Here is a 27,307-nt window from a genome sequence, read left to right as displayed (position 1 = left end):
CACCTTTGGCATGGCCAAGAGCGGTGGAGCAGCTCGGCACAGCCGTGCCCAGGTTTTGGAGATAGCTGGTGGGATGATACAGGCTTGCTGGCACTCTTCCTCCCCTCCTGGTACCCAAACAAGAGACATGGAGCCAGCGGCTAGTTGTGCTTCCAGGACATGGATCAGCAGCTTGGGGAGGCGCGACGTGCCCCGTTTACATTGGCAAGCACGACGTGCCCCGTTTACATTGGCAAGCAGTAAGTTGGATGTTCAGCATCGTGTGATGTGAGGTGTCCACCTCACTAACATCTCCTCTGCCTGTCAAAGTGTGTAACGGACGGGGTGGCTCCCATGGGGAAGGTTTACCTGCTGGGGCTGCGGGGAGCTGGTGTGGCACCACCACTGCGTGGGCTCCCAGCAAGCGTGGAGAAGTCCAGACCGAGGAGGCTGGCAGCAAACTGGGGTGAGCTGTGGGGAAAGCACGGTCAGAGGGACCAAGCCTGACCCTGTCTTGTGTGTTTGGTGTGCATGTGGTGTTTGCTTTCTGTCCAGCATTTGAGAGCACAGACTTTGCAGCTTGCCCTTGGCTTGCAGGTGATCCTGACTCCAGCAGAGCAAATGGAGAAGGGTGAGGCATTAAGAGATGTGCCCGTTCTTCCCAGTGGCTGCTGTTTTCAACAATGTGATGGAATCTTGACACTGTTGTTATTATTATTACCCCTGCCTTACTGGTCTCTATTTCATAATCAGTGTCTCCTATTAACTTCTGAAGATCTAGATGTAACTTTGAAGACTGAACCCAAATTCACAAACAGTGAATAAATGATGAGTTTTCAGTAGTAGCCACTGCAGTGGTCATGAGAAACAGAACTGTATGACCCTCTGTTTTGAAAATTTAGGCCAGGAATGCTGGTGAGCATTGCTTTGTAGGGAAACCTTCCAGCCCGAAATCGTGCAGGTACAGAGGGCAGCGTAGCAAGGCAGTGAGAGCTGGCGGCTGGAGCGCGTCTCCTACGTGACCCAGAGCAAAGGGCTTGAGATGTTGTGCCTGTTTCCTGACCTGGAAATGGGCTGTGTGTGTGCACTTACCTGCCCTTCAAATACGTGTGAACATCGGGGAACTCGAGGGCACCGCTCGCTCTCAGGGCTGGTGTGGATGCTTTGCAGTCAAAACTCTTCTGACAGCCAGTAGATGTAGGTGCTTCAGGGAAACCCTGTATCCACAAGGGTTTTGGGAGGTAGATGTTTGAGGGAACGTGCTTCTCCCAAGGGGAGCATGGAGCTCTATTAGTGAAGAGGGATTTAAAAAAAAAAAAACAACCAACTACCAACTTTTTGTTGTTGTTTTATGTTTTTATATTATTTTGACATACAAAACAGGCTCCTAAATGAAATTTTCATCTTTCTGTGGTTCTGCCTCTAACACCAAATATTTAAAAGGCACTTTCCAAGGAAATTATTGAAACTCTGTATTGAGATACTTCATTTAATCTTGCATATGCTGGTTTCCATGAAGGTTTTTTCAACAGATACTGTGCAGTGGTGTCTGTCTTTCTCCAGGATGTAAGGAACTGCTGGGCTGTAGATGACTCTGTGGCTAACTGATGGCTTATGGGTAACCTCTTTTCTGGCACAGAAATAATGGCTTGTTTGTTCCTCCAGTTGAAATCCTGATGTGTTTTGATGTTTCTGATTTACATTTGTAGCGCTGTTCCTGATACCGTTCAGTGTTCTGGGAATGGTCTTTAAACTTCGTGTTTATTTTGGATCATTGGTTTTCCAGCAAACAAATATGTGATTAGCAATTAATGGTTTTGCTATAAATAAACAAAAGTGAACAGTTCGGCTTTAAATAGTGATCTCTGCTCTCTGGAGCTTTTAATTGGACTGTGCCTGCAAAGTTGGACCTTTCCAAACACGCAATAGGCTTCGAGGGACTCCCAGCTGCAGCGGCTGAACTGGCCAAGTTGGAAAGCTGAAGCTGTAGTGGTTCGAGTTGATGTCTGGTGAGCTAAAAAGTGGTTATCATCTCAAATATCTATGCGTGATCCGACCACTCAAGGGAGGCAGAAGCGTGCGTGGTTTCGGTACGGGTAACTCGTCTGAATGCGGTGGGAGGTTCGGTGTGCAGAAGACTTCAGTGCTGGGCCTTTCCTTCGATGGCTGCATTGAAGGTAGGTGCCTGGTGGAGGATGGACCAGAGGTGGGACCAGAGGTTCTTCTGTGCAGCCACAGCAGATCTCTCTGCCTGAGTGCCACCAGCACTCCCTTATGTGTGTCAGAATTAGCATTTTAAAAGATCCCATGCAAAATAATTGGATTCAGCACCTTGTATGGATTCAAGTACTTCCAATGCAGATAGCAGTCCAAGGCAGCTTTCTTCCTTGCAGTGCTTTGACTTTAGCACATGAGCTGGAAAGGAAATTTCTGTGTTTCTGTCTGAACTTTGTTCAGTTTAAGTCTGACTTCATCTACCACGTGATGTCTGCAGTGTGGATTTCACTTATCTGAGAGAAACTGTGATGTATTTGACCTAATGCATCTGTGCATTTCTTCTTACTTAGGCAGGTTAACCAATTCCTATGGCCTGAGCTGGATGTAATTTTAAAAAGTGATGGCAATAGCTCTTTCTTTAAATGCTGCCTGTTTGAACAAACTGCAAGCTTTCTGATTTTTTTGCACAGGAAGATTTAGAAAGCAGAAAGTGTATTCATCAATGTGGTGGTGGCTTTTTTGGTTTTGTTTTTGTTTAGTGGATAGTTGTGGGCTTAGGATTGGTCCAAATTTTCTGAAGCTACTTTATCAGAGGGCCAGCAGGAGGCCATTTTTTGGGAGTTGTCTTTCAGAAAGGTGGTTGCTCTGCAGTGCCTGGAAGTCAGATCCATGTGGACATCCCAAGCTGGTTGTAGACAACTCAAGTGCGTTGCTCCAGAAGCAGAAGCAGCTCTGTGTGATGCCTATGGCACAGCAGCCGGTGCCAGCACCCTGCAGATTCCTGCCCTACTGAAAGAAAAATGTTCACTGCCTAACCTAGGTTTCATTCTCAAATCTCAAACTTGTTGAGAGTCTCAATCAAAATATTTGCTCCTTGCTCTTCAAGTACAATCTCTCTTTATTGGAATGTGTCACAACCATCTTGAAGAGAAATGGCATTGCAAACCCAATAATCCAGTTCCTAGCCTCAAGAAACAATTTTTTTGTCTTTTTCTGTAGAATCATAAGATTTATATGTTTATCAAGTGGTTGTTCTGTTTAATCGTGTTGTTGGGTTTTTTTATTTATTTTTTTTTCTTAATGGCACCTGGATGCATCCATATGTCTTCTGATACTACACTTTTGACTTGATATGTCGTAATTATAGAGTCATGGAATGGTTTGGGTTGGAAGGAACCACTAAAGACCATCTAGTACAACCTGCCAGTCTTGTCCCCTGGTCTCTCATTTTATGTTGTATTTTTTACATGGAGCAGTCAACTGGGAAGAAGCTTTTGTATGTTCCTCTCTTCAACCACCCTTCTTTTGCCCGTATAGAAAGGTCTGGACCACTTGAGCTGCCCTACCTCCACACACAGAGTGTCTGAGGGAGATATATAGTATTTTTTCCCTCTGAGAGTAGCAGCTTACCCCAGTCCTTACACCTACATACCTATTATGGCCCTGGAAACAGTAGTTGTAAATCTCATGGACTTCTTTCTTACTATAAACTATACTGAAATAGTTTATACAAGCCTGTGCAAGCTGTCAGGAGGAGTATGTGCAGTATCCTGAACACAGAGCAGACCGGCTGCCCTGGCCGGCAGTGCCTGGATCCAGCGGGAATGGGTTTGCAGGAGAACCACCACGGAAGAGAGTGCAGGATGGGAGCTGATCCTTGTGTGGGAAAGGTGGAAGATGCTTTTTCAGCTGCTGGGACACCACATTCGCATCAGTGCTGTGGTGCTTATTCCATTGCTGCGTTTCAGCGGGCTTTGTAAAAAGTAGAGATCGGATTGCTCTAGGGTTTTGTACTGAAGACTCTCTGGTCTCATTTGTATTTATTACTTGCATTATAGCAAGGGTAACATAATTCTGCTGAAGTCCCAATGTATGCAGCTGTTAAGGTGCTGCATGTCAGAGTGTGATCCTGCCTGCCGGAGTGTGGGCAGAGACCTCGTCCTTGAGGGTCAGGGATGCAGCTCGGCAAAGAACGGGCTGTTCGGGGGAATCCACATTGACGTGTGGTGAACGGAGAGCTGGGGAAAGACCAGCGGTGACAGGAGTGGGACTCACCAGTCCTGGATTTTTTACATTGACACTGTACCGAGAAAGATCTTGCAAGCCAGGGCTCCTTGGATGAGGATCAAAGTCTATTTATGACATAAACTTTAAAAAAAAAAAAAAAAGAAAAAATTTAAAAAGTCAAATAGCAAGAAATAGCATCCTTGAGTGTGTTTCATGAGGATGCACATAGTCCCCATGATCATAACTGGCTCATTTTGATCCTGCCCCAAAGCTTCCCTGTTTTACAGTGATTAAGAAGCAGGAGCCTGGGGGGACTGGAGATACACAAAGCATGAAAAGTGGCAATCAGTCTTTGTTTCCCTTGGGGCAGACCACCAAGGGGCAAGCTCAAATCCCTTGTAAGGTGGCTCCCAGGAATTCCCTTTCAACGGATCTCGAATGGAGGCAAATTATTCCTCCCTGCTTCTCCCCATACCATTTCCCCAAGCCAAATTTCGCCCTCGAGGGGGAAGGGGAGTCCGACAGACCCTTCGCACCCGCTCCGTGGGAAGACAAATGACGCCTGGCTCCTGCTTGCAAGCATTTGCTGATGAACTGATACATGGCAAAAATTGGTGCTGTATGGAAAAATCCCCAGCACCTGCTAGCAAGACAAAGTTATTCATAACATGCATCTGGGTGGCTAAATCTTCACTTCCTAGGGACAGCCTGGAATTACACTTGCTACATGCTGAGTGGCCTTTCTCCTGTGTGAAATTGTATGCAGGCAGCGGGAGGATTTGCAGCTCGAAGGAAGGTCAGGATTTATAGCGCTGTCTCTTGCAAGGGCTTACTCTGCAGAAATGGTCATTTTGTCTTCATCTTCTCTTTTTGGGATAAGCACATCATGATATGATCATATATATGGAAAATCATATTTTTGTGCTCATTGGGGAGCAGGTAGCCCCATGAATATATCCCCTCTTGTAAATCTATCAGTATCAGTCAGGTTTGTTTTTGCTCCTGCCTAGAGTTGAAAACGCATTTTTAATTCATTTCCATGTGGCACAAATTCTACGTTCTTAAACTGTATTCTGATTTCTTGTCCTGGCTGGTAAATTGTTAGACTTTCTCAGCTGGGTAAGTTATTGTGGAGTGCAGCTCAAGGAAGATGTCTGACCAGAGAAAGTGGTGTTTAAATGTGCTTTTTTCCCTTTTCTCATTTGACAACATGCTAGTTATATTGCCTGTGTAATGAGGGGAGAGTATAAAGTCCATGGCTATCTCTAGTCTGTGACAGAGGTTTCCTGGTAGAATAATGACTTTGTGTTTAAACTCCTAGATCGCTATCTTCTGTGTGCCTTAAATATGAATTTCCTTGAGTTTGGAAGAGTTTTCTGTAGTTCTGAACTATGGAAGAGGCTCCTTCTGGGAGAGGGCACTGATATACTTGGTGTCCCACCTCCTTGTTGCACTATCAATGACAGATTGTAAAAAACATCTTTTCCTATCACTGGTGCAGCTTGACCTCAGTCTTAAATAGGTAACAACTACACACCAATCAAGAATGCTTTTTAACCTTCATTGCACCCTTTCTGCAGGTCCTCACGGCCCGGTCATGCAGAAGTTTTTGTGTAGGCAGGTTGCTGTTAGTGATATAAAGTAGCACGGAGAATAAGGGGCGTCATTCAAGGACATGGATTTAACTGGGTGACAGGCTTGTAGGTTTGGTGTTTTGATGGTTAGACTATAAGAATAGACAGGCTACTGCTAGTGGTGTTGTGTGAGTGAAAGGAAGGAGTTACTTGTGAGATTGAGGTCACTTCCAACAAAATCAAGATCTTCTGCTCCTGCTGCAGATGCATCACTTCACTGTTTTGAGTTCATGTGCGTGTGAAGTTAATGTCCTTCTGCCTCCTAAAAAAGACCTTTATATTTTCAAATATACTTTTTTTTAATGTAAAGCTGCCTATTTTCTAGATTTTAAATAGCTTCCCATTGAAAGAGAATTGTGACAACTCTCCTGAGGTATTTCCAGATTTTAATATTTTTCCATACCATGTGGTCACACTTCTGTTCTAAGTGAAAAGGGACCTTCTCTTTCCCAGCTTCTGCAAGAGAAATACCAATCAAAGTAAAAACTTTTAAACAAAGGTTTCTTGACTCTGTTTTTTCTCCCTTGCACACAAGTGCATAAATGCCTTGACTGTTGGAAACTTGTCATCCAAAGTTGAGAAACTGTTTTTCTCCTCCCAGCCCAGAGGACCCTGTAGGAAAGAGCTCCACTGGGTCCTTGTGATGAAGATGGAAGCTGAAGCACAGATTGGTTTCTTTTCTTTTTGAAAGGACCCGTAGAAAGTCTTAAATAGTTGTATTCTATTAGCTAGTCACATCGCCTAAGTTAATTTAAGGAAAAATCCTTATCTTACAGGCTGTGATTGGGCTGGAGGATAAGTAGGGAGAGAGGAAAATACTCTTTTTTTTTTTTCCTATTGTGGCCTGCTAAGAGCTTATTCTTTCTGTCTGCTGAAGACATTTACCTGCTATATTCCGTATATTCTCTAAGAGTCCTTTTGGCACTTTTAAAATATTTTCAGAGTTTACCCAAGAGGTATATGCGTTGTTTTCTTTTTCAAGTATTTTATGATATGGAAACCTTTGGGATTAGAAGAATTAGTCTTGAGAGAGAGAATCAAACAAAGGATCTGACAGCACTTGTTTCATATCTGCACATTGAATTAGAGCCACGGTTTTGGTGCTTGGGAATGCTGGCAGATCCTGGGACTTGAGTCTTCCTTCCTGGCCTGGTGGGGTGTTATGTTTGGATGCAGCCCAGGCTGAAGGTTGCCAGAGCCAAGATGAGAAAAAAGAACGGCGCTCATACATCTCAACAATTCCTCTGAGGAGCACCAGCCACCTACAGGTCTCTGCAGCTATTCTGCAAGGATTGGGTCACACACTTAATCTTTGTTCAAGGAGCAAAGTGGCCGAGTGTAGAACTGAATGCGAAATTACAGACTTCTCCATTATGTTCAAGCTTATTTTAAAGACTGTTAAAAATCAAGACGCACGATTCTATTTCTCCATTCCTTCCTTCCCATTTCAAGGCCAGAAAATTTAATGTAAGCGTGGAAAGATGCTGTACTTCTACTTCGTCTTATCTTGTCACCTCCTTGGGTAGTTAGAATGAGGTTTTTTTCTTTTTGACTCTGCTCTTGCTAGAGCTGTTTCTTCAGACTAACCGTGTTGAGCAGTACCAGGGGATTGGATTTTTCTTTTTTCTTTTAGTAGCTCCTGCCCAAACACTTCAAAATCAAGCACAAGTAATCACAACCTTTCTCTTCACTTGAAACCATAACATTTTTTTGACAAGAAGTGCCTTTAAAGAAATGCCTCTTAATTTACGGTGGGTTGCTTTGTACTTTGTTTCTGTAACCTATCACATTACATTTCCTGTGTGTTGAATATGTATGTATTATGAGCTCTTAAAAACAAATATCCCAGAAGAAAGGAATTCAGTAAATGAATGAAACATTCTTGGGTAGCCCAAGTGGCAGTTTAATAGCTCATCCATTGGGACTTTCAAATAATATAACAATGATGGCCATATAAATATATGGATAGATGAATAACTTCAATGAGGAGCTTGTTACAACTCTGCATACCACATCTGAAATGAAATCAAACTCTGAAAGTGCTGCCTGATGTGAAGGTCCAGTTTTGCCAGTGCCAACCCTGAAATTATACCTAAAGATACACAAACTGTGTGTTTGTGTATACATACATATACATAACTAAAACACACGTTCACGAAGACGCACATACACACACATACATATGTTATTTTTAGGTTGCATTTAGTGTTTCAGGACAAATCCTGATTGCACTGGACAACTAAAACTTTTTTTTTTTTTTTTTTAGACTTGACGTGACTGGATTTACAGCAGTGTATTTGAGATTAGATCTTAGACCTGGCTTTCTCTGAAAATAAATAGATAAATGGAATGGGAGCATAAGGTTGTCGTGTTGTATTGCCTGGGATATACACAACTTTTTCATTAGGTTGACCTATTCACATGGCTTTGTAAATATGTGCTTTGATGCCCGGTTACCCTGGCAGTCTGTAACCTTGGGTACGGCTAACCTGAAAGTAAAGTTTTTAATCATTTTTGCTTGTAGCAATGTATTTCTGAGGAAAACTGATTTCTGGTTATGATGGACCTGGAAACCTGATGTCGATGGCCATGAATGACGGAGAGAAACCAACTCAGGCTGAACTACAGTGTGGACAGGAGAAACTAGACCACCAAACGAGACATAAATAGGATAATATGATTTATTTAATTACTTCAAAGAGACCTGTTTCTGGGAAGCTGCTGAGCTGTGGTGAAATAAAGTCTGGGTTCTTATATGAAATTTAATATCAGTCTCCATCACAAGCCAGCAGAAATTTGCTTTCTCTTAGCTGTGTGGAGAGGCTGGTATTGCAGTGTAGACAGAGGATGCTGAAGTGCTCTTGGTGAAAGGCAGCAAAAAAGATTTGTCTGTTGAGTATTTTAATACTGACACTTCACAGAATAGGCACAGCCCTTTATTTTGTTATGAGTTGGGTCTCATTAGAATTTCTCATTCCCCTTGGCTGCCTTTTACGCAGGAGCGTACTGTATATTGGTTGTATTTTCTACTTGAGAGCATCGTCTCCCACACGAGGCTGAAGCAGCAGCTTTTAGTGGCAGTGTTCAAAGTGATTCACACAAAGCCCCATGAAAATAAGGGACTTTGGTATTTTCACACTGGTGGATTAAGTTGATGAATGTTTGCTGTACTGAAAAAATAAGATGCTACTGCTCTGATCTTTCAGTTGAATGAAATGGCAACAACAATAAATAAATCTTTCCTTACCGAAGTAGAAAAATACCATCCTGGGTCATCTGAGGATCAGCTTGAGCATGGGGAGAGCATGAGGAGAGCATGGGGAGAACTGGTCCCTCACGTGCACATGACACATTGGAGATCTGTACATATTCGATGTAGAAACTGTGTGGGTTCAAGTGTAAGTCATAGAACTTGCATGATACGTGCACAACAATTGAGCGGGCATATTCAGAAAAGGACCTGCCACCTGTAGCTCTGTGGGGACTTGCCTGTTACTTGGCAATGCAAGTCCTGGAGGTGATATATTACATTCTTGTTTTCAAGAAGTTTCCTTTTCTATGTTGATATAATAGAAAATAAAAAAAAAGAAGGAAACAAAACAGGAAGAGAACTGCATGTGAAAATAAGTGTATCGAAAGATGGGTGCCTTGACAAATTCATCAGATTGATTAATATGTTAAGCAATGGGATATAGACTGTGGGATCGGGAAGTTAAGTGTTTTGTGTGAACATTATAATATCAGAGCAATAAATTGATTATCATTAGTACTTAAAAGTGCCATAGTCATTCAGTTATATTGGAAGTGATAACTAACATGAATTCATATTCCAAAACTTGCACGCAGTTTATTAATCTCCTAGGGCATGTCGAAATCAGGTTGGAAATTTAAATTAACCCTGTCATTATTGACAACTTTTCCTATCCTTTTCCACTCTGTATTCTAGCTTGGAGAAAACTACGTTTTCAAGCGGCTTTCAAATGAGAATGAGAACAATGTATGTGTGCAGTGGGTCTTTCAACAACTGCCTTTTAAGATTGATTTTTGTGATTTTCATGAGTAGCAGTGAATGTACTCTGTGACAAAGAAGCTTATTCACACTGTCTCGCTGTAAGCACCTGCCTGGTTTCCTCAGGCTCCTTTCCGCTCCTTTTAGTGGGAAGCGATAAGCAAGAGCCTGGTTCAGAGCTTCTGCAGCACCATCCAGCAACCTTTAGCTGGTGTCTCTACTCACCTTGTCTCCATTTAAACTCCCAATTTACATCCCTGAAGTGAGGCTCTGGGGGTATTCCACAACAGGACTATATGGAGGAACTTCAAATCTTCCCCAAATGCCTGGTTATTAATCGCATTTGAATACTTACATTTATAATGAGCCTTTTGAAATTGATGGACAGGCTCTTACTGCTTTGAGGTGGCTGAAGAGGGACAAGAGCCCTGGAACAGGCTGCCCAGAGAGGTTGTGGAGTCTCCTTCTCTGGAGACATTCAAACCCACCTGGACACATTCCTGTGCGATCTGCTCTGGTGAACCTGCTTTAGCAGGTGGGTTGGACTAGGTGATCTCCAGAGGTCCCTTCCAACCCCAACCATTCTCTGATTCTGTGAAACTGGGTTGAGTCAGACTGCTGGCAATGGAGCTGGGCACCTTATGTGTAGCCAAATTCTGCCTGGGGTTGCCAAAGTGCAGTGTGGTATAAGCTGAAATTCACTCCAGGCAAGGATGTGTTTCCAGTCCTGCTGGTCGGGTAGCCCATTGGCAGCAGGACGGGTGGTGGACTGGAGGGGGTCTTGGCCTTTCTTAGTTTGGGATGACAGTAGTACCCAGAGAATGAGTCATTTATTGGACATACAGAAAAAATGTTCATCTGTGTCCTCATTTAGGGTATGTTGCCCAGTGGATTTGGTGTAAAGTGGTGACCATAATTATGGATACATTTTGGTACATACGCAAGGATGGAATTAAGTCCTATGGGCTATCTCAGCTGTGCTTTTTCCCAACTTGAGTCTTCACCTGGCAGCTTTATGAGGCAGTATTATTTTCTCTGTTTTATTTTGCCCGTTCTTAGTATCTGGGTATGTGTATGCATATGTGTATGTAATTGCATTTAATTAGCTATAATTCTTCCTTAATTTTTATTTTTCTGAAAGCATCTGTAATTAAAGTACCATCTAGGTAGTGATTTTTATGTACTACTTGGTTTTAGTGGCTCAAATTTCATCAACCATGTGATTTTTCTTAACTATCCATAAAAAAGCTGATAACATTTGACTATCACAGTGGTACATACATAATGAAAATCCTGTCTCCTTTCCAAGTGTTGGGAGTAAAAATGAGTTTTACAATATGCTCTGAAAACAAACTACGTAAGCTTAGTTGGAGCTACTGGTAAATAAATAAAATAATTTCTGTATGCGGCTCATCCTCTCAGATAAATTTATTCAGATTTGTATGTCTGATTTTAGTTTTTTTTCCACTGTGATTTTTATTCTGGACTTTCTGCGTGCGTGTGTAGATGTGATAGGGTCTCATAGGTTTTTTTAATGTTAAAAAAGTATATATACATGCATATATATATGTATATTTGCACGTATGTGTGAATTGCACACTCACACGTAAAAATACAATTGAAAACTCATGGTTTTGTGTGTGCGTATATAGTGTTCTCATTTTTTTAAATTAAATATGCAGTGAATAGCTATTGCATGTATTTTATTTATAATCAAAAATGTAGTAAGTAATTTTGTCATGAGACTTCACGGTTTTTATCTCTTGATCACCCATTTCCTGTTTTCTCTCTCTGTCCCAGGGTGAAGGAACGATGTGATGGAGGTGAACATGGGCCGCTGGTCAGCCTCACGGCCACCTCCGTCATGCCTTGCCCTTCTGGTGGTCAAGCTCCTGGCCTCCGTTTGCCAGGTAGCTCACGGGACCACGCCGCTTGGCTTTCACTTCACACATTCCACTTACAACGCTACGGTGTACGAGAATTCTGCAGCCAGGACCTATGTCAACAGTCAAACGAGGATGGGCATTACCTTGGCTGACCTCTCGTGGGATATCAAGTACAGGATAGTGTCTGGTGATGATGAGGGCTTTTTTAAAGCAGAAGAAGTCATCATTGCTGACTTTTGCTTCCTAAGAATAAGGACTAAAGGTGGGAATTCTGCTATATTGAACAGAGAAATCCAGGACAACTATTTATTGATGGTGAAAGGGTCTGTCAGAGGAGAGGACTTGGAAGCGTGGACAAAAGTGAACATCCAGGTTTTGGATATGAATGACTTAAGACCTTTGTTTTCACCAACCACGTACTCTGTCACGATAGCAGAAAGCACTCCTTTAAGGACTAGCATTGCACAGGTGACTGCAACAGATGCAGATATTGGGTCCAATGGTGAATTTTATTATTACTTCAAAAACAAAGTTGATCTCTTCTCAGTTCATCCTACGAGTGGCGTTATCTCCTTAAGTGGCCGGTTAAACTATGATGAGAAAAACAGATATGATCTTGAGATTCTGGCCGTGGACCGTGGAATGAAGCTTTATGGAAACAATGGTGTAAGCAGCACTGCCAAGCTTTATGTTCATGTTGAACGTATAAATGAACATGCCCCAACGATAAATGTAGTAACCCACATTCCCTTCCCATCAGACAAGGAGCCTACCTATGCAGTTGTTAACATTGACGACCTAGATGAAGGAGCCAATGGCGAAATAGAATCTGTTTCTATTGTGGCTGGAGATCCACTAGAACAATTCTTCCTGACTAAAGAAGGTAAATGGATGAATGAGTACAAAATCAAAGAAAGAAAGCCCATTGACTGGGACAACTTCCCATATGGTTATAACCTGACTCTCCAAGCCAAGGACAAAGGATCCCCTCAGAAATTTTCTGCGGTCAAACTGGTCCACATTGCTAGTCCCAAGAAAGAAAGTATCCCCATGAAGTTTGAAAAGGAAGCGTATGATGTTTTGATCAGTGAATTTTCACCTCCTGGTGTGGTGGTTGCAGTAGTTAAGCTGATGCCTGAACCACAGGGTGTGGAATATAGAATATCTCCAAGTGAGGATGCTGAGTATTTTAAGATCAATCCCAACACAGGCCTTATTACTACTGCTCATCCTTTGAAAATCGTTGAGAAGGACCTCTATGAATTAGAAGTATATACAAACAAAGGTGATGATTTAAAAGCAGAGGTTACTGTCAGGTTAGAAGATGCCAACGATCACACTCCGGAGTTCCAGCAGACCTCCTACAGCTCGTTTGTCAACGAAAGTGTCCCTGTGGGGTCTAGTGTGTTGGCAGTTTCAGCAGTTGATAAAGATAGGGGAGAAAATGGATACATAACATACAGCATTGCCAGTCTGAACTCACTACCATTTACAATAAACCAGTTTACAGGTGTCATCAGCACATCTGAAGAACTGGATTTTGAGTCCTCACCAGAAAGCTACAGGTTCATTGTTAGAGCTTCTGACTGGGGTTCTCCCTACCGCCATGAAAGCGAGGTGAATGTCACCATCTACATAGGCAATGTCAATGATAACAAACCCCTTTTTGAAAAAGTGGCATGTCAGGGAGTGATTTCTTCTGATTTTCCTGTTGGTGGTCATATCACTGCTGTTTCTGCAATAGACATAGATGAGTTAGAGCTTGTGAAGTACAAAATAATCTCTGGAAATGAACTTGGCATTTTTTATTTAAATCCTGACTCTGGTGTCCTGCAACTGAAAAAATCTCTAGTTAATTCTGGCATAAAGAACAGCAATTTTGGCCTTAAGATAACAGCAACTGATGGAGAGAACTTTGCTGATGCTATGTTTGTTAATATTTCGGTAGTCCATGGGAAAGCGTCTTCAAAGACCTTTAGCTGTAGAGAAACTAGAGTTGCTCAGAAGCTAGCAGAAAAATTACTCAAAAAGGCAAAAGCAAATGTGAAGCTGAATTTGGAAGATGGTTTTCTCGATTTTTATTCGGTGAACAGGCAGGCACCACATTTTGACAAATCCTTCCCTACTGATGTAAAGGTTTCAGAGGATCTGCCAGTTGGTGCCACCATCCTGAGGATAAAAGCCTATGATGCAGACTCAGGTTTTAATGGCAGAGTACTTTATACAATTTCTGATGGTAATGTAGATAGTTGTTTCAACATTGACATGGAGACAGGAGTACTTAATGTTCTTATGCCCTTGGACCGTGAAAAAACAGACCTCTATCTCCTTAACATTACAATTTATGATTTAGGTAATCCACCAAAATCTGCATGGAGACTGTTGACTGTCACTGTGGAGGATGCAAATGATAACAAGCCTGTTTTTTTACAGGACAGTTACTCAGTTAATATTTTAGAAAGTACAAGTCTTCTTACAGAGATTATCCAGGTAGAAGCCAGAGATAAAGACCTAGGATCTAATGGCGAAGTGACTTACTCAGTACTGACAGACACCCAGCAATTTGCTATCAACAGTTCCACGGGAATGGTGTACGTGGCCGATCAACTAGACCGGGAATCAAAAGCAAACTACACACTGAAGATCGAGGCTAGGGACAAAGCGGAGAGTGGTCTTCAACAGTTTTCCATTGTGCCTCTGAAGGTTTTTTTGGATGATGTCAATGATTGCTCTCCAGCCTTTATACCATCCAGCTACAACGTGAAGGTCCTTGAGGACCTACCAGTTGGTACTGTCATAGCGTGGTTGGAAACTCACGATCCAGATCTTGGTTTGGGAGGCCAAGTCCGTTACTCACTGGTGAACGATTACAACGGGCGGTTTGAGATAGACAAAGCGAGCGGCGCCATCCGCTTGAACAAAGAGCTCGATTACGAGAAGCAGCAGTTCTACAACCTGACCGTGCGTGCAAAGGACAAGGGGCGCCCGGTGTCTCTCTCTTCTGTTTCTTTTGTGGAAGTTGAAGTGGTGGATGTTAATGAAAATCTCTATACCCCCTATTTTCCTGACTTTGCCGTCATTGGATCTGTAAAGGAAAACTCCCGCATTGGTACAAGTGTTTTACAAGTTGTTGCTCGAGATGAGGACTCTGGAAGGGATGGAGAGATCCAGTATTCCATCAGAGATGGCAGTGGCCTGGGGAGATTCAGCATAGATGAAGAAACTGGTGAGTTTTGTTTCTAATTTCCTTTTCCCTTCTTAGAGGTTTTTGCAAAAGCAAAGCTTAGGCATAATTATTTTCTACCCTAACAAGAAGTTCAGCTCTTCTTAACAGGCAAGATAAAATCATAAATAAGGATTTTCCAGGCACAGCAATGACATGATTTAATTACCTGGTTACATTCATCACTCCGTGGGTGTGAAATAATAACACATTCCTTTTCAGCGGCTCTGTGATGACTTCATTTAGAAAGCAGTGATAGTTACGGAATGACTCACTTCCAGTCACTATATTATCTGCTGGTCGTTTTAAATTACTCAGGTCACCTCCACAAAGCCACAATGCTCTTGACTTTGAATGCAGTGTCTAAACCCAATGAAAGGAAATAAGGCGCATGAAACAAGAATTATTTAATCCTAAAACCTGTTTGTGGTTTTGTTATTATTGTTCGTGGGAGTAATTTTTCATGGGAGTTAGCAGGCTGGAATGATATGCCATTCTGTATAATACACTTTCTTGTAGCACTGTGTTTATCAATGTTGTCATGCTTGTGTAAAGGTAGGAACGGGCAACGGGCACAGTCTGAAACACAGAAGGTTCCATCTGAATATGAGGAGAAACTTCTTTACTTTGAGGTGCCGGAGCCCTGGAACAGGCTGCCCAGAGAGGCTGTGGAGTCTCCTTCTCTGGAGACATTCAAACCCACCTGGACACCTTCCTGTGTGATCTGCTCTGGTGAACCTGCTTTAGCAGGTGGGTTGGACTAGATGATCTCCAGAGGTCCCTTCCAACCCCAAACATTCTGTCAAATACAGGGAAAGGTGGTACCTGTAAACCAGCTGTACGAGCTTTCCGTTGGAGGTAGTAGGATATGAACATCAGTGTTAGAAAACAGTATTAACAGACTGAAGAATATCAGGATGTTGAACTTCACTGCTGTCCCACCCTATTGGAAAATGTGGAAATTCCAGGTATGAAAGGCTATCTAGTGAAACACTTAACAAGTTGGCTGTTTAAATGCCTGATAGCTGTAGGGAGTAATGGTGCAGCTGTGGTACTAGAAGTAGTGAGGAAATTAGAAAATATTAGTCAACAGTTTCAGAAATTATGTTTCATATGTTAGGTCTGTGGGCTTACTGTGGTTTGAGCAGACTTTGTATGTCTTTTTCTAAAGCTTTTAATTGAGAATGTGGTATTAAAACATAAGATTAAAATGTATGTTTTGGCAAAATCAAACTGTTTAATCAAATGTCAACTTTCTAAACTGAACATTATGAAAAACAGACGACATTGCAAATGCTGTGGATCGCGTCTGAGCATAAGCAGTGAAAAATATTTTTACTCTGTTTGTGCTATAGTCTTTCTGCTGCAGCTGTGCACAGATGATACAGTCAAAACCTTGTGTCCAGAAACATCAAACTTGAGTGTCAGAAGTCAAGAGGGCACCTACTCTAATTTCCAGAAACATGAAGAACTTGCATACTCTGCAGTGCTAATAGTGGTTGAAGGCATTTGGGCAACATTATTTAGGCAGTTGAGCATTAATTTCAGTTTAAGCTCTTGCATTTGAATATATTTGCCTACCTGCTTATTCAGAAGCATCAATTTCAGCTAAATGGGTTCTTTGTAAAGCGATAGGAGACTGGTCCAAATGCTGCAACATTGGTCTGAAAATCTCAAGATGCAACATTTATTGAACTGAAAGGAATTGTTATGGAGAGTAAGTTAGTGCATGTTGCTCATTAATAAATTAAGGAAGCTTTTTACCCTGTGTCTAGACTAGTAGGAGTGATAGCCTACAATATGTTAGGGTCCCTGTTCGGTAAAGCATGAATCATGTTTTTACATGAGTGGGAATTGTACTCAATATTCCAGAGTAAACCACTCAGTTTATTTCCAGAACTGAAATCTAGTTGAGGGGGGAACCCCTCAAACACAAACTGCACCCCCAACTTTAAAAGTTGTATATATTTGTCTTTGTTTCACTCTTTCACTAGTATTTTCATGGAAATGAACCAACCCTGTCACTTATCCTGTTTGACCAAACCATTCCAGAAGACACTTCATAATCCAGCAGATCAAAAGACTCTTTTGGGTTCTTTTTCTGTTTTCTTCAACTGTCCAGTACAACTTCAACCTTCTTGAAACCATCCTGGGGAGCACACGGGTGCGTAGCTGCAGCCGGGGTGATGAGGAGGGTGAGGCTTGGGGCTTCAGGAGTTACTCCAAGTCCTGCTGTTGTAACCCAGGTGCAGAATTTGACATGCTGTGTCAAACAGGACACAACATTAATGCCCTGCTATTGAACTGGTAGCAACATAAATGCTGCTGAATCATGAATCACCTTTCTAGCTGTAGAAAAGAGCTCAAGTCACATATTGAATTAATTTACAAAGAGTTAGCTGTTTATTTACTTTCAGTGCAGTTAATTTGTCACTTTTAAACTGACCAGCTCTATTGGCTTATGCACTGTCTCTCCTGAAATTTGTGAAGGTAAGCAGGAGTGCGAAGTACAACAAATCAATATTTTTGGCTGCTGCCTTAATGAAAAGAAGACTGCAGCATCCATTATAATCATTAGGATGTAAATCGGGCCAAATTCATCCTGATACGTTAGCAGGCTGGACTCCAAGCACGTCCGTGCTTTCAGCAAAATTCTGCTCGAGTGCATTATTTTTATTCTTCTGCAATATTCCATCTTAATGGTGTCACCTGTGTGCTGAAATGTGCCTGTGCTCCCCGAGGCAGGTCGATACTGAGAGGGGGAATCGGTGCAGAGATACCCGAGAAGGGGCTGGTCTGTGTGGTGGGTGCACACCGCACCGTGCTGTGCACGCTTGTTGGCATGGTGGCTTTGTTCTTATTCCACTATAGAGAGATAGAAAGCAGCTCTGCGGAGAGGGATCTGGGGGTTCTGGTCGATGGCAAGTTGAACATGAGCCAGCAGCGTCCCTGGCAGCCAAGAGGGACCCGTGTCCTGGTGCATCCAGCCCAGCACGGCCAGCCGGGCAGGGAGGGGATTGTCCCGCTCTGCTCTGCGCTGGGGCGGCCTCACCTGGAGCGCTGGGTGCAGGGCTGGGGACACAGGGTAAAAAGGATATAAAGCTACTGGAGAGTGTTCAGAAGAGGCTACGAAGTTGGGGAAGGGTTTGGAGAGGAAGCCGTATGAGGAGCGGCTGAAGTCACTGGGTTTGTTCAGCCTGGAGGAGACTGAGGGGAGAGAGACCTCATGGCGGCTGCAGCTTCCTCACCAGGGGAGGAGGAGGGGCAGGGCTGAGCTCTTCTCTGGTGACCAGTGACAGAACCCGAGGGAATGGCAGGAAGATGTGCCAGGGGAGGTTCAGGTTGGACATGAGGAAAAGGTTCTTCCCCCAGAGGGTGCTGGACACTGGAACAGGCTCCCCAGGGAGGTGTCCCGGCCCCAGGCCTGACAGTGTTCAAGAAGAGACTGGACAACGGCCTCAGACACACGGTGTGACCTGTGGGGTTGTCCTGTGCAGGGACAGGAGTTGGACTCGATGATCCCTGTGGGTCCCTTCCAACTCAGGACATTCTGTGATTCTATGATTCTATATACAGCAGCCTATAGCTGCATCTTAACTCCATCAAACTTGTCCTTCCTTTTAGTGTGGGTTCCACAACAGGCTGGTCTCCTTTCAGGCTGCGAACAGTGGTTTGTGTTCAGCAAGCTCGGGAGTCTCCTCCATACTGCCAGGTTTGCATGCCGGGTAATTTGTGATGACTCCTCTCTACCAGACTGATGTTTTTAGCCTAATTTCAGGGAATTGCCTCTCAATGTGAAACCCACACATAAATGCACTTCTAGAAATAAAAAGTGGAAAAAAAATGCATGTTACTGGAAATAAGGTCTTTAAGAGTATAGAAGATGAGAGTCATGTAACTAATGTTTTATGATTTTTAATTTTCTGAGAATACAGTGCTAGACAGAGCTTCCCACCCTCTTTTCTATCTATAGAAAGTCATCAAGATCTGATGCTTTGATCTTGTGGAGGGGGGTGGTAACCTTCCCCTTATGCTGCTCAGGGCCCGTGGAGAAGCTCAAGCCATTTCTTCATCTCCAGTACTGCTTCCCACGTGGTGTATTCCTCCACACTCCTTGCCAGTCTGCTAATTACAGACTTAGGAGTGAATTGTGTAAAAAAACCTTCTATATTTCCAGATTGTTGTAACACAAAATGAACAGAATTCTGTTAAAGGTTTTTGTGGGATGAGAGTGTGCTGTTGAGTTTTCATTGTAGTGATAACTCTAATAGATAATAACTAGTCTTCTAGAAGTTTTGTCTGTCAGACAGAGGTCCTCTACTGCCTTCTTAAAAACCTGGATTTTCTCAGCTTTGCTGTGTACAGCCTCATAGTGCTGGTACCACAGCAAAACGGTGTATTTTTGCTACCTCAGGAGCTGGTGGTGAGTCCAAAAAATGCATATGGGTTTATGATACCACCTACATTGGGTAACTAAATACCGTCTAGCAGTACCTCTATTCTGGCCGCAGTGAGGACTTGGTCAACTAGCAAGACTTCCTGACTTCTCAACTTGAAAGATTGAGTTAGATGAGATCAGTCCTACCCTAAATGCTGACGTCTTCCTTCTCATTTTTTAATGATTTGCGGTTCAGCTAAACAGCATTTTTGACTTAAGCTCCACTTTTTAGTCTGGCATGTGTTTCTACTCTGTACACAGTTGATGTAACAGCCTGGCACTCAAGGAGTTTCTATATTTACCCCTACGCTACTCGTGGATGTACTAGTAATAGCAAATGGACAAAATGAGTTCTAGAGGAGCAGAGACTATAGACACACTCAGCATCTGCTGCTGCAGAGGCTTCTGCAGGTTTCGCTGGAGTTGGTGTGGCAGCGCCCTGGGGTGCAAGGAATGACTAACTCTCCTACATAGGTGAGGAAACTGGAGCAATAAGTCTTTTTCTGCTTCCCAGGAAAGCATTGAAACATCTTCTTAAGTCACACTGACATTGAACACTGAGACAAAATAGTGGTATTCATGAAAATGCAACGCTTTCAAAACTTATTAACCTCGTTTCCTAAGGTTATTCAGGAGTCTGAGTTCCCCTGATTTTCATTGGGATTTTAAATTTAGGCATTAGCTGGCGCTAATTTCCACCCCCGTAGAGGCCCCTTGGTAAGAACAGGAGCTGCAGATGACCCTGTTAACTTGTTATTTTAGGTGTTTTCAGCCCTGAAATTCAGCTGAATAAGCCACTGTGCTGAAATCTTAAGGATACTATTAAATGGAGGCAGAGTGCAAATTATTAGACTCCTTGGATTTATTTGTGGTGCCAAGGATAGCAGTCGGATCTTCTATTTGATACCATTTAAGGTACCTCATGAGCAATAGAAATTCTCATGAGTGACAGAAATTCCTAACAAACTGTAGCTAGAGCCTAAAAAGAAGTCAGTCGGTGTTGGAAAACCCTAATCATATCTTCAAACGGTTAATAATGGAAACTAGAAACACCAGATGATATAGTTTACAATAAAACAGACCTGCCTGCACTGTTGTATCTGTCTGACAGAAAGGAATAAATTTATTGCTTCAGACTCTTTGCTTGTTGTCACTGTCTTCTAAAATAGTTTTCAGTTATTGTGTATTGTTGAAGGATACTTTCATTTATTACAATTTGAGTGGTCTGATAAATATTTATGCAGGACCATTACTAGCATTTCCTTGAAACAAAATGAAGTAAAAATGAAAATGGTTTGTGATACATGATTTTTTTTTCCTCTCGCTTGTTTAATTTTATGAAAGCACGTAGGAGCTAGTGGGTAAATCTGGGCAGACTCACTTGTAGAATTGAATTCATTGTAGAGTTTCAAGTCATTAGTATTACAGGCGTTCTTCATTCTCCTGGTGAATGTAGGCAAATTTCATTGCCCAGAGCCAGTATTTTGGAGCCGCTTAATTATCCCAGGCTTCTAACCCCGGTTTTCAGAGTAACTTCAGGCCATAGAGCTGCTCAGAACTGGAGATGGTCAGTCCTCAGCCCGGCCGCGATGGATCTCCCGAGCAGCCTCTCTGGGAAGGAATGTGCCAGACGGATCACAGAACACGGTCCTGGCCAGAATCTGATCTGTCATCCTCTGTCTGTGTCAGGAATGAATAAAGCATTCCTGGGAGCAGCTATTTCTGAGTCTGGGCTATGGCATTATCGTTGTTCTGTGAGTTATCTCTAGCAGCTTTTAATAGTGCAAGCTTTCCTTCGTTCATGATTTCTAGTTTTAGGAAAGTAGTTGTTAATGTTTTTCTTTTTTCTTTAAAATTAGTTGTGGTGGAAAAACAGGGGTTTTTTGATAAATTCTGTATCTGTGTGTTCATCATTTCCCTGCCATTTGTAGCTGTAAATTAATAAAGGAACAAGGCTTGTCTTAATCTCACTGGAGTGAATTTGTTTAACTTTTTATTTAATAATATGAACCCTAAAACAATGCATCAGCTCATGAAAATATTTCCTTTAAAGGGCCCATGGTATCATTCTGACATACTTTCAAAGTTTCCTAAGTGAGGCCAGTCATGCAGAATTGTTCCATCACCGCTGTTCAGCTCTCTTGGCTTTATACCCCATAAAACAGCTCACAACGTACATTTTTTATAGCTAGCTGCAATTTGCATGTTAGCTGCGATTTGCATGTTCTTTGGAAAATGTTTAGAGTATCTCCTTTATTACTCAGGATGCTCCTGATGATAAAACATTTCATCTCAGTTTCCAAGTGTTTTATTTGTTAGTAAAGAAATGTGCGATTTGTTATTTCCTCTTGTCACCTTTATCAGCCTGGAGATTTGTTTCCAAGAGTATTTTGTATTATTGCATGTTCTCCTATTCTCTCCGTTAGTGTTTAAGCCCACAAGTCACCCCTACATTATTCTGTGCATATCGTCCATGAAATTATAGCCAGGTGCTCCTGCAGAAAGCTTATGCCCAAAGTGCCAGCCATGGGACCAAGCCACAAGACAGTCAGTCAGATGATACTGGAGGAAAATTAACTTCCAGTGTCTGGTGTTCAGACTGAGCGTCGGAGCACCAGCTTCATCTTGGCATCACTTCAGACCATGATCTGCCTTCCCATGTGAGCAATTCATGGTGGTTCAGTGGAAACTGGAGAAAAATCTGTTTTATCTCTTCTAAGGCACCAATGGGAGCCCAGGGGCATTGAGAAGTGAGGTCGTTAATGCAAAACTGCCGGCTTATGGGCACGTGGAGGGCAGTACGAACAGCCCTGTCCTCTTGGGATGTACAGAGGAGGATGTTTCAACAGTGTCTAAGATTATGTGGAGCCACTTTTGTTGTACGGCTTAATCCTTTCCTGAAACACGTCCAAGAGAGAGGAGCCTCCAGTGGCCAGTAAAATCGAGGCCACATCCTCCTGTCTGACACTTGCGACAGCTTGTGTGGCTTTTTAGGGAGCGGTAGAACTGGACAGAGTGAAAGAGGAATTTGTGGGGCTGGTTTGGAGCAGAGACAGGTGGTAACACTGGACTGATCCAAAATACGTCTACATATCTCTTCCCTCGCTTCAGCACATAGGCACGCTCCAGAATTTACCGTGGAAGCTGGATTGAAGGGTACTTTTTATGAAGCTATTTGCAGTTCAAGGACTACAAGTAATGGCAAATCAGGCACTTGCTTGGAAAACTCTTCAAATCTCATTGCTCTCATTGCTGAATAATTGTGTCATATTTTAAGGCTATTTGGCTAATTTCAGTGTCAAAGTCTTGGAACTTGTCGGGTCTTTGCCAGCAAAGAAAAAATAGAGTAAAAATATCCTTCCACTGTCAGATATTTTTCCATTCGTACGTACGTGTTTACCTGAAAATTGATGTTTGGAGATGAGCTTCTATACCTCACAGAACAGATTATTTTAATCCGTAGTCTTCTGTTTAATGTAAACATCTTTATTACATTTTATACACTTATGGTGTCTTATTAGCATTGAAGTGTTGCCAATAAGAAATAACTGAGAGAAAGCCAAACGGAGTGCGTGTGCAGAGGGAGTTTTCATCGCAGTTGGTTTGCATTAGGCGTTTGCAGTGCTACATTTTTGTGTTTCTCAAAGCTGTCCACTGGCATTGACCTGATCGTTTTGTTCACAGCTAACGAAAGAGGAGTAGAGCCGCTCAGTTGTGGTTAGGAGTTTGTCACATCCTTCTCTTTTTCTGGGGACGTGTTGAGGACAGATCTGCAGGCTGTGTGCCTCCAGTGTTTTGCAGAGCACAGGTCAGGGACGTGGGGTGGAAAGCTGCGTGATCTCTCACTGTAATTAGATGATCTGAGGATTACGTTGGACGCTTCACGTGGGGCAGTGTTCATCTCGTATGGCTTTGCTCCCCTGGTTACATGTCTTATGAAAGTTGGACATGAACATGGTGTTGAGATGGGTGAGGTGAGTCCTACCCCAGGTGAGGAGATGCGGTTGGCTGAGTCCTGCTGGTGGTACCTGCCCTCTGCTTGGGCAGGCGTTGCTGCAGTGTACTGTGGGAGCGGGGAGTGTGTGAACATGTAGGACTGTTCTGGGTTTCCTCTGTGTTCCTTGCATTGGGGGAACGAGAAAGAAGATGGGGAGTGTGGGTCTGCAGAGAGCTGTGGTACCCTCCAGTGCATCCCCCATCTAAATGGTTGGTCAGGATGCTACGGAGCTTACCTGCCCCTCCATTTAAATGCACATGTTGACTTCTTGCTCTTTAATGTCTATACCATGTTCTGAAGATGCTAACTACGCAATATCTTTGTAGCCAGCAACATCCCAACTTTGCTGCTCTCTCCCACTGTTGACAGCCTTGTTACCATGACCCCACCTTCAGAGGGAGGCAGCCTGAAGCTGCTTCTCTTAGGAAACTTTTTTTTTTGAGTTACATTGATGATATTTTCATCTTGGAGTTGAGCAAAATGTGCTCACTGTACATGTACGAGTGACAGTTCTCTGAGGAGATGGACTGGAGAGGTGGGCAGCTCCAGGGCTAAGGAGATGCTGAGGTCTGGGTCTGACTCGAATTAAGTGGCTGCTTTTGCCATTGAAAATCAGTTTTTAGTTATAAACCTGAGCTCTTGGCCATTAGCACTGATGAGTAATCATCTTAGTGACTATAAGGAATGAAATTAAACTTTCTTGCTTTAATTTGTGTCAGGACTAATTATGAAGAAGTGTTTACATTGGCCTGAGAGTAATCTGATTGTATATGGTGTTAGGGAATAGACTGCTTTAGCTTATTGAATTTTTTTGTATAATGCTTATGGCCTCAAGTTGTACCAGGAGAGGTTTAGATTGGATATTAGGAAAAAATTCTTCAGGGAGAGGGTTGTCAGGCATTGGAACAGGCTGCCCAGGGAAGTGGTGGAGTCACCATCCCTGGAGGGGTTTAAAAGGCATTAGATGAGGTTCTTAGGGACACGGTTTAGTGCTAGAGTTAGGTTATGGTTGGACTCGATGATCCTGAGGATCTATTCCAACCAAAATGATTCTATGATTGTTACAGAACTTGTTTAGAAACTCCTTATATAGAATTCAGCATAAGTAAGTTTGTTGAGACTGCAAGCTGTGAACTTTTGAACTTTCTGCCTCATTAAGCAAAAAGGGGTTCAAAGTGGTTCAATCTACTAGATAAGAGGAGCTTCTGATCGTGGATGGAGAGCTGTGACCCCGGAGATAAATAAAAGAATGGAACCATGAGAAACAAGAATGTTTTGGTTATTGCCAAGGACTTATTTTTCGCAACTGCAGATGCAAAATGACAACTAAAGGTTAGGACTTCGGTTGACATCTAGCCTGGCTGGTGAAAGACAAACAACTACCTGCAGAGATAAGAAATGTCCCACTTGAAGGGATCCAATGAAAAATGGGGAAAGCCCAGACTGATTTTACAGTTGGCCTGAATTGATACGTGAGGGACGGGAAGCTTAGATTGTAAGGGTATAATTGCCCCAAGTTTTTTTGACTGGGTCCCTCTTCTGGAGGCACCCAGCTAGAGCTGCTCGACTCTGTACCTTATAAATAAATCATTTAGGAAGAGTTTCTGGAATCCATGCCAGAGTTGCTGCCTTGGGATATTCAGAGGGAAGAAAGTTCCCTTACAATGGTTTCGGTAGCTCTTTGCTTCCACAATGTGATGGCTAGATCTGCACATCTTTCACAATGGAAGCCTTCGATTTTTTCGGTTTTACTAAAATTTGCATAGCAAATTTGTTTCTGATTTTTAAATCATGTCAGCCCATAATTATTTGGGGATTTTTCCTCTTTATTTGAAAGTTTTACTGAGAATTCCTAATCTGGAAATGTAACTTTACACATAGGTTCTTAAAAATAGTTTTGCTTCTCACCACTGGTTCAGTTTATAAGGTAAAGATTTTGCAAAAAGAAAAAAAAATGAGCCCTGTGAATCACTTAAATTTTGAATAACTTTTTTCCCAAAAGCTTTATGTTTATGAGAGAATAACTATGGGGTTTAATTAAATTTGCCAGAAAATTTCACAGTCCCAGAACACCTTTCATCTAAAGTACACAAATTATTTTTCACATTTCAATGATGTACAACATTTATGTAGTTTCCCGTTTTACTGAAAGGGTGTGAGAGGTGCAGATGAGTCAATAGTTTGATTCTTTTTCTTTGGGGGAGGGGAATGACAATGTAGAAATTCATTGAAAGCAGTGGGAACTTGACGTGTTCATCATCTCTGTGATGGAGCTGGACTTGGCCATAGCATACAGTGGTGGATGGGACAGATTTTTCCGACTTCCAGCACGTCTTTTCACGGGAGGCCACCCGTCTTACACTGCTTGGGATCTTGGAGTTGTTTTTAGAAGGACTGGATTTTATTGTTTCTTCTTGAAATGGTCTTTAAGGGTGAATTGGTTGGTTCTGCGCTGCTTCTATTGGCTATGTTAGGTAAGGTTTTTTACTTTGCCTTAATTACCATTAAGCAGTAATTCTTGGGTGATGGCAGATTGCAGTCCAAGCCATCACCAGTGTTTAATGCAGCTGCCTCTGGGATGATAACCTCATATTTTGCCATCGCGGGGATGGGGCAGCCTCCCATTAGCCATTTGCTAATGAGATGAGGTGCTTTTTGCGAGCATGTGGCTCCTTTGCATCCTAGTGTGGCTCTGCTGTTAATGAGATATCTTCCTTTCAGGAACATCTCGTTCGGTGTGGGCAGCAAGCAGCTTCCGAGGTGCAAAGTGTCCTTCTGGAGAAAGGCAAAATAATCAGGAAGGGAGACTGTGCCTACGGTGACATTTGGAGAGGAAATGGGGACTGTTTATGAGGAAGGAACAGGACTGACATTTAGCTGTGCTGGCTAAAGGGTAAATGGCAAAATCTGTTTAATAAACCTGACCTAATGAATTTAGGACTGCTGACTCTAGAGTTTGGCCCCCCCATCGATTTATTATCAAAACCCATTGCTGCTTCCCTCTAAAGATGGAAGGTAATATCTAAATTATACCTGAATTATCTGAACTATAAGGATTGAAATTATTGATGCTGGAAGTGGAAAAAAAATATTCTGCTGGTGGAGGTTGCTGGCTGTAGCCATCGCTGCAATGCCAAGTGCTGCATTCCTATATTGTCAGGAGCACAGAAGGGTTCGTGTTGTCTTTGTGTAAACATATCAGTATTTAAAACTTTTTGCATATGTTTCAGCTCTTTAATGGGGATTTCCTTTAATTGCTTAATCTTTCATAATGAACATTAATCTGTCACTGGCAAAGATAAAATCCAGCTAATTCTCAGAAAATCTGTTTCTCTGTACCCACAAATTAAAACTCTTCTGGTACCAGTTGGAAGCTCTGCGTAGACATTAAATGTGATCAGATATAACCATGTGGTCACAGGGAGGGTAACCGCGTTTCTTTCCACTGTCATTCGTAATCTAGTCCACTTTGACAAGAGAGTTTGGACTCTCCTGGAAAGTCCCTGGAGGGAATGGGAACCTCTGGCAGAGGAGCTGTGATCCCCCTTCCCGGTCACCTGGATCCAGGAGGTACCGTCTTCCCCAGCAGGGTTCCTAAAGGGCTGGTCTACACAGAAAACAAACTAACTCACAGCTTTTGCTGTAGTAACTTGAATTGCTTGTAAAGAATCCCATCTTTTCAGTAAAATAAGGCTGCGATTCCCATCTGCCTTTAAACCTGACACGCATCTGTTCTGACCACAACAGAGGCAGCCCATTCCTGGTCCTGACTGGTGTTCCCTACCACCTCCCCGCAGTGACTCTGATTTTTCACGTAGCCACTTGGTCAGCCAGTTCAGGAACACAATGACAGAAGAAAATATGTATATATGTGTATATATAGTTTTTTTTTTTTTTTTTTTTGAGAAAAAGAGTGA

At 42.6% G+C, this 27,307-nt stretch overlaps 1 protein-coding gene across 4 annotated transcripts in view; it reads left to right on the top strand.

The window, feature by feature from the left end:
- Window positions 1-11,663: 11,663 nt before the first annotated feature.
- Window positions 11,664-27,307, top strand: part of FAT3 (FAT atypical cadherin 3) — a 318,771-nt gene continuing 303,127 nt past the window's right edge. For all 4 annotated transcript variants that reach the window (XM_065640507.1, XM_065640499.1, XM_065640520.1 and 1 more), the window contains exon 1: window positions 11,664-14,958. In XM_065640507.1, coding sequence (XP_065496579.1) covers window positions 11,664-14,958 — 3,295 coding nt within the window. The remainder of the gene's footprint in view (window positions 14,959-27,307) is intronic.

This window comes from Caloenas nicobarica, chromosome 1 (assembly GCF_036013445.1).
Source record: "Caloenas nicobarica isolate bCalNic1 chromosome 1, bCalNic1.hap1, whole genome shotgun sequence".
In the NCBI taxonomy this organism is placed as follows: Eukaryota; Metazoa; Chordata; class Aves; order Columbiformes; family Columbidae; genus Caloenas; species Caloenas nicobarica.
The sequence above is the reverse complement of the archived record's forward strand: the minus strand, read 5'-3'. Positions and strand labels throughout refer to the sequence as shown.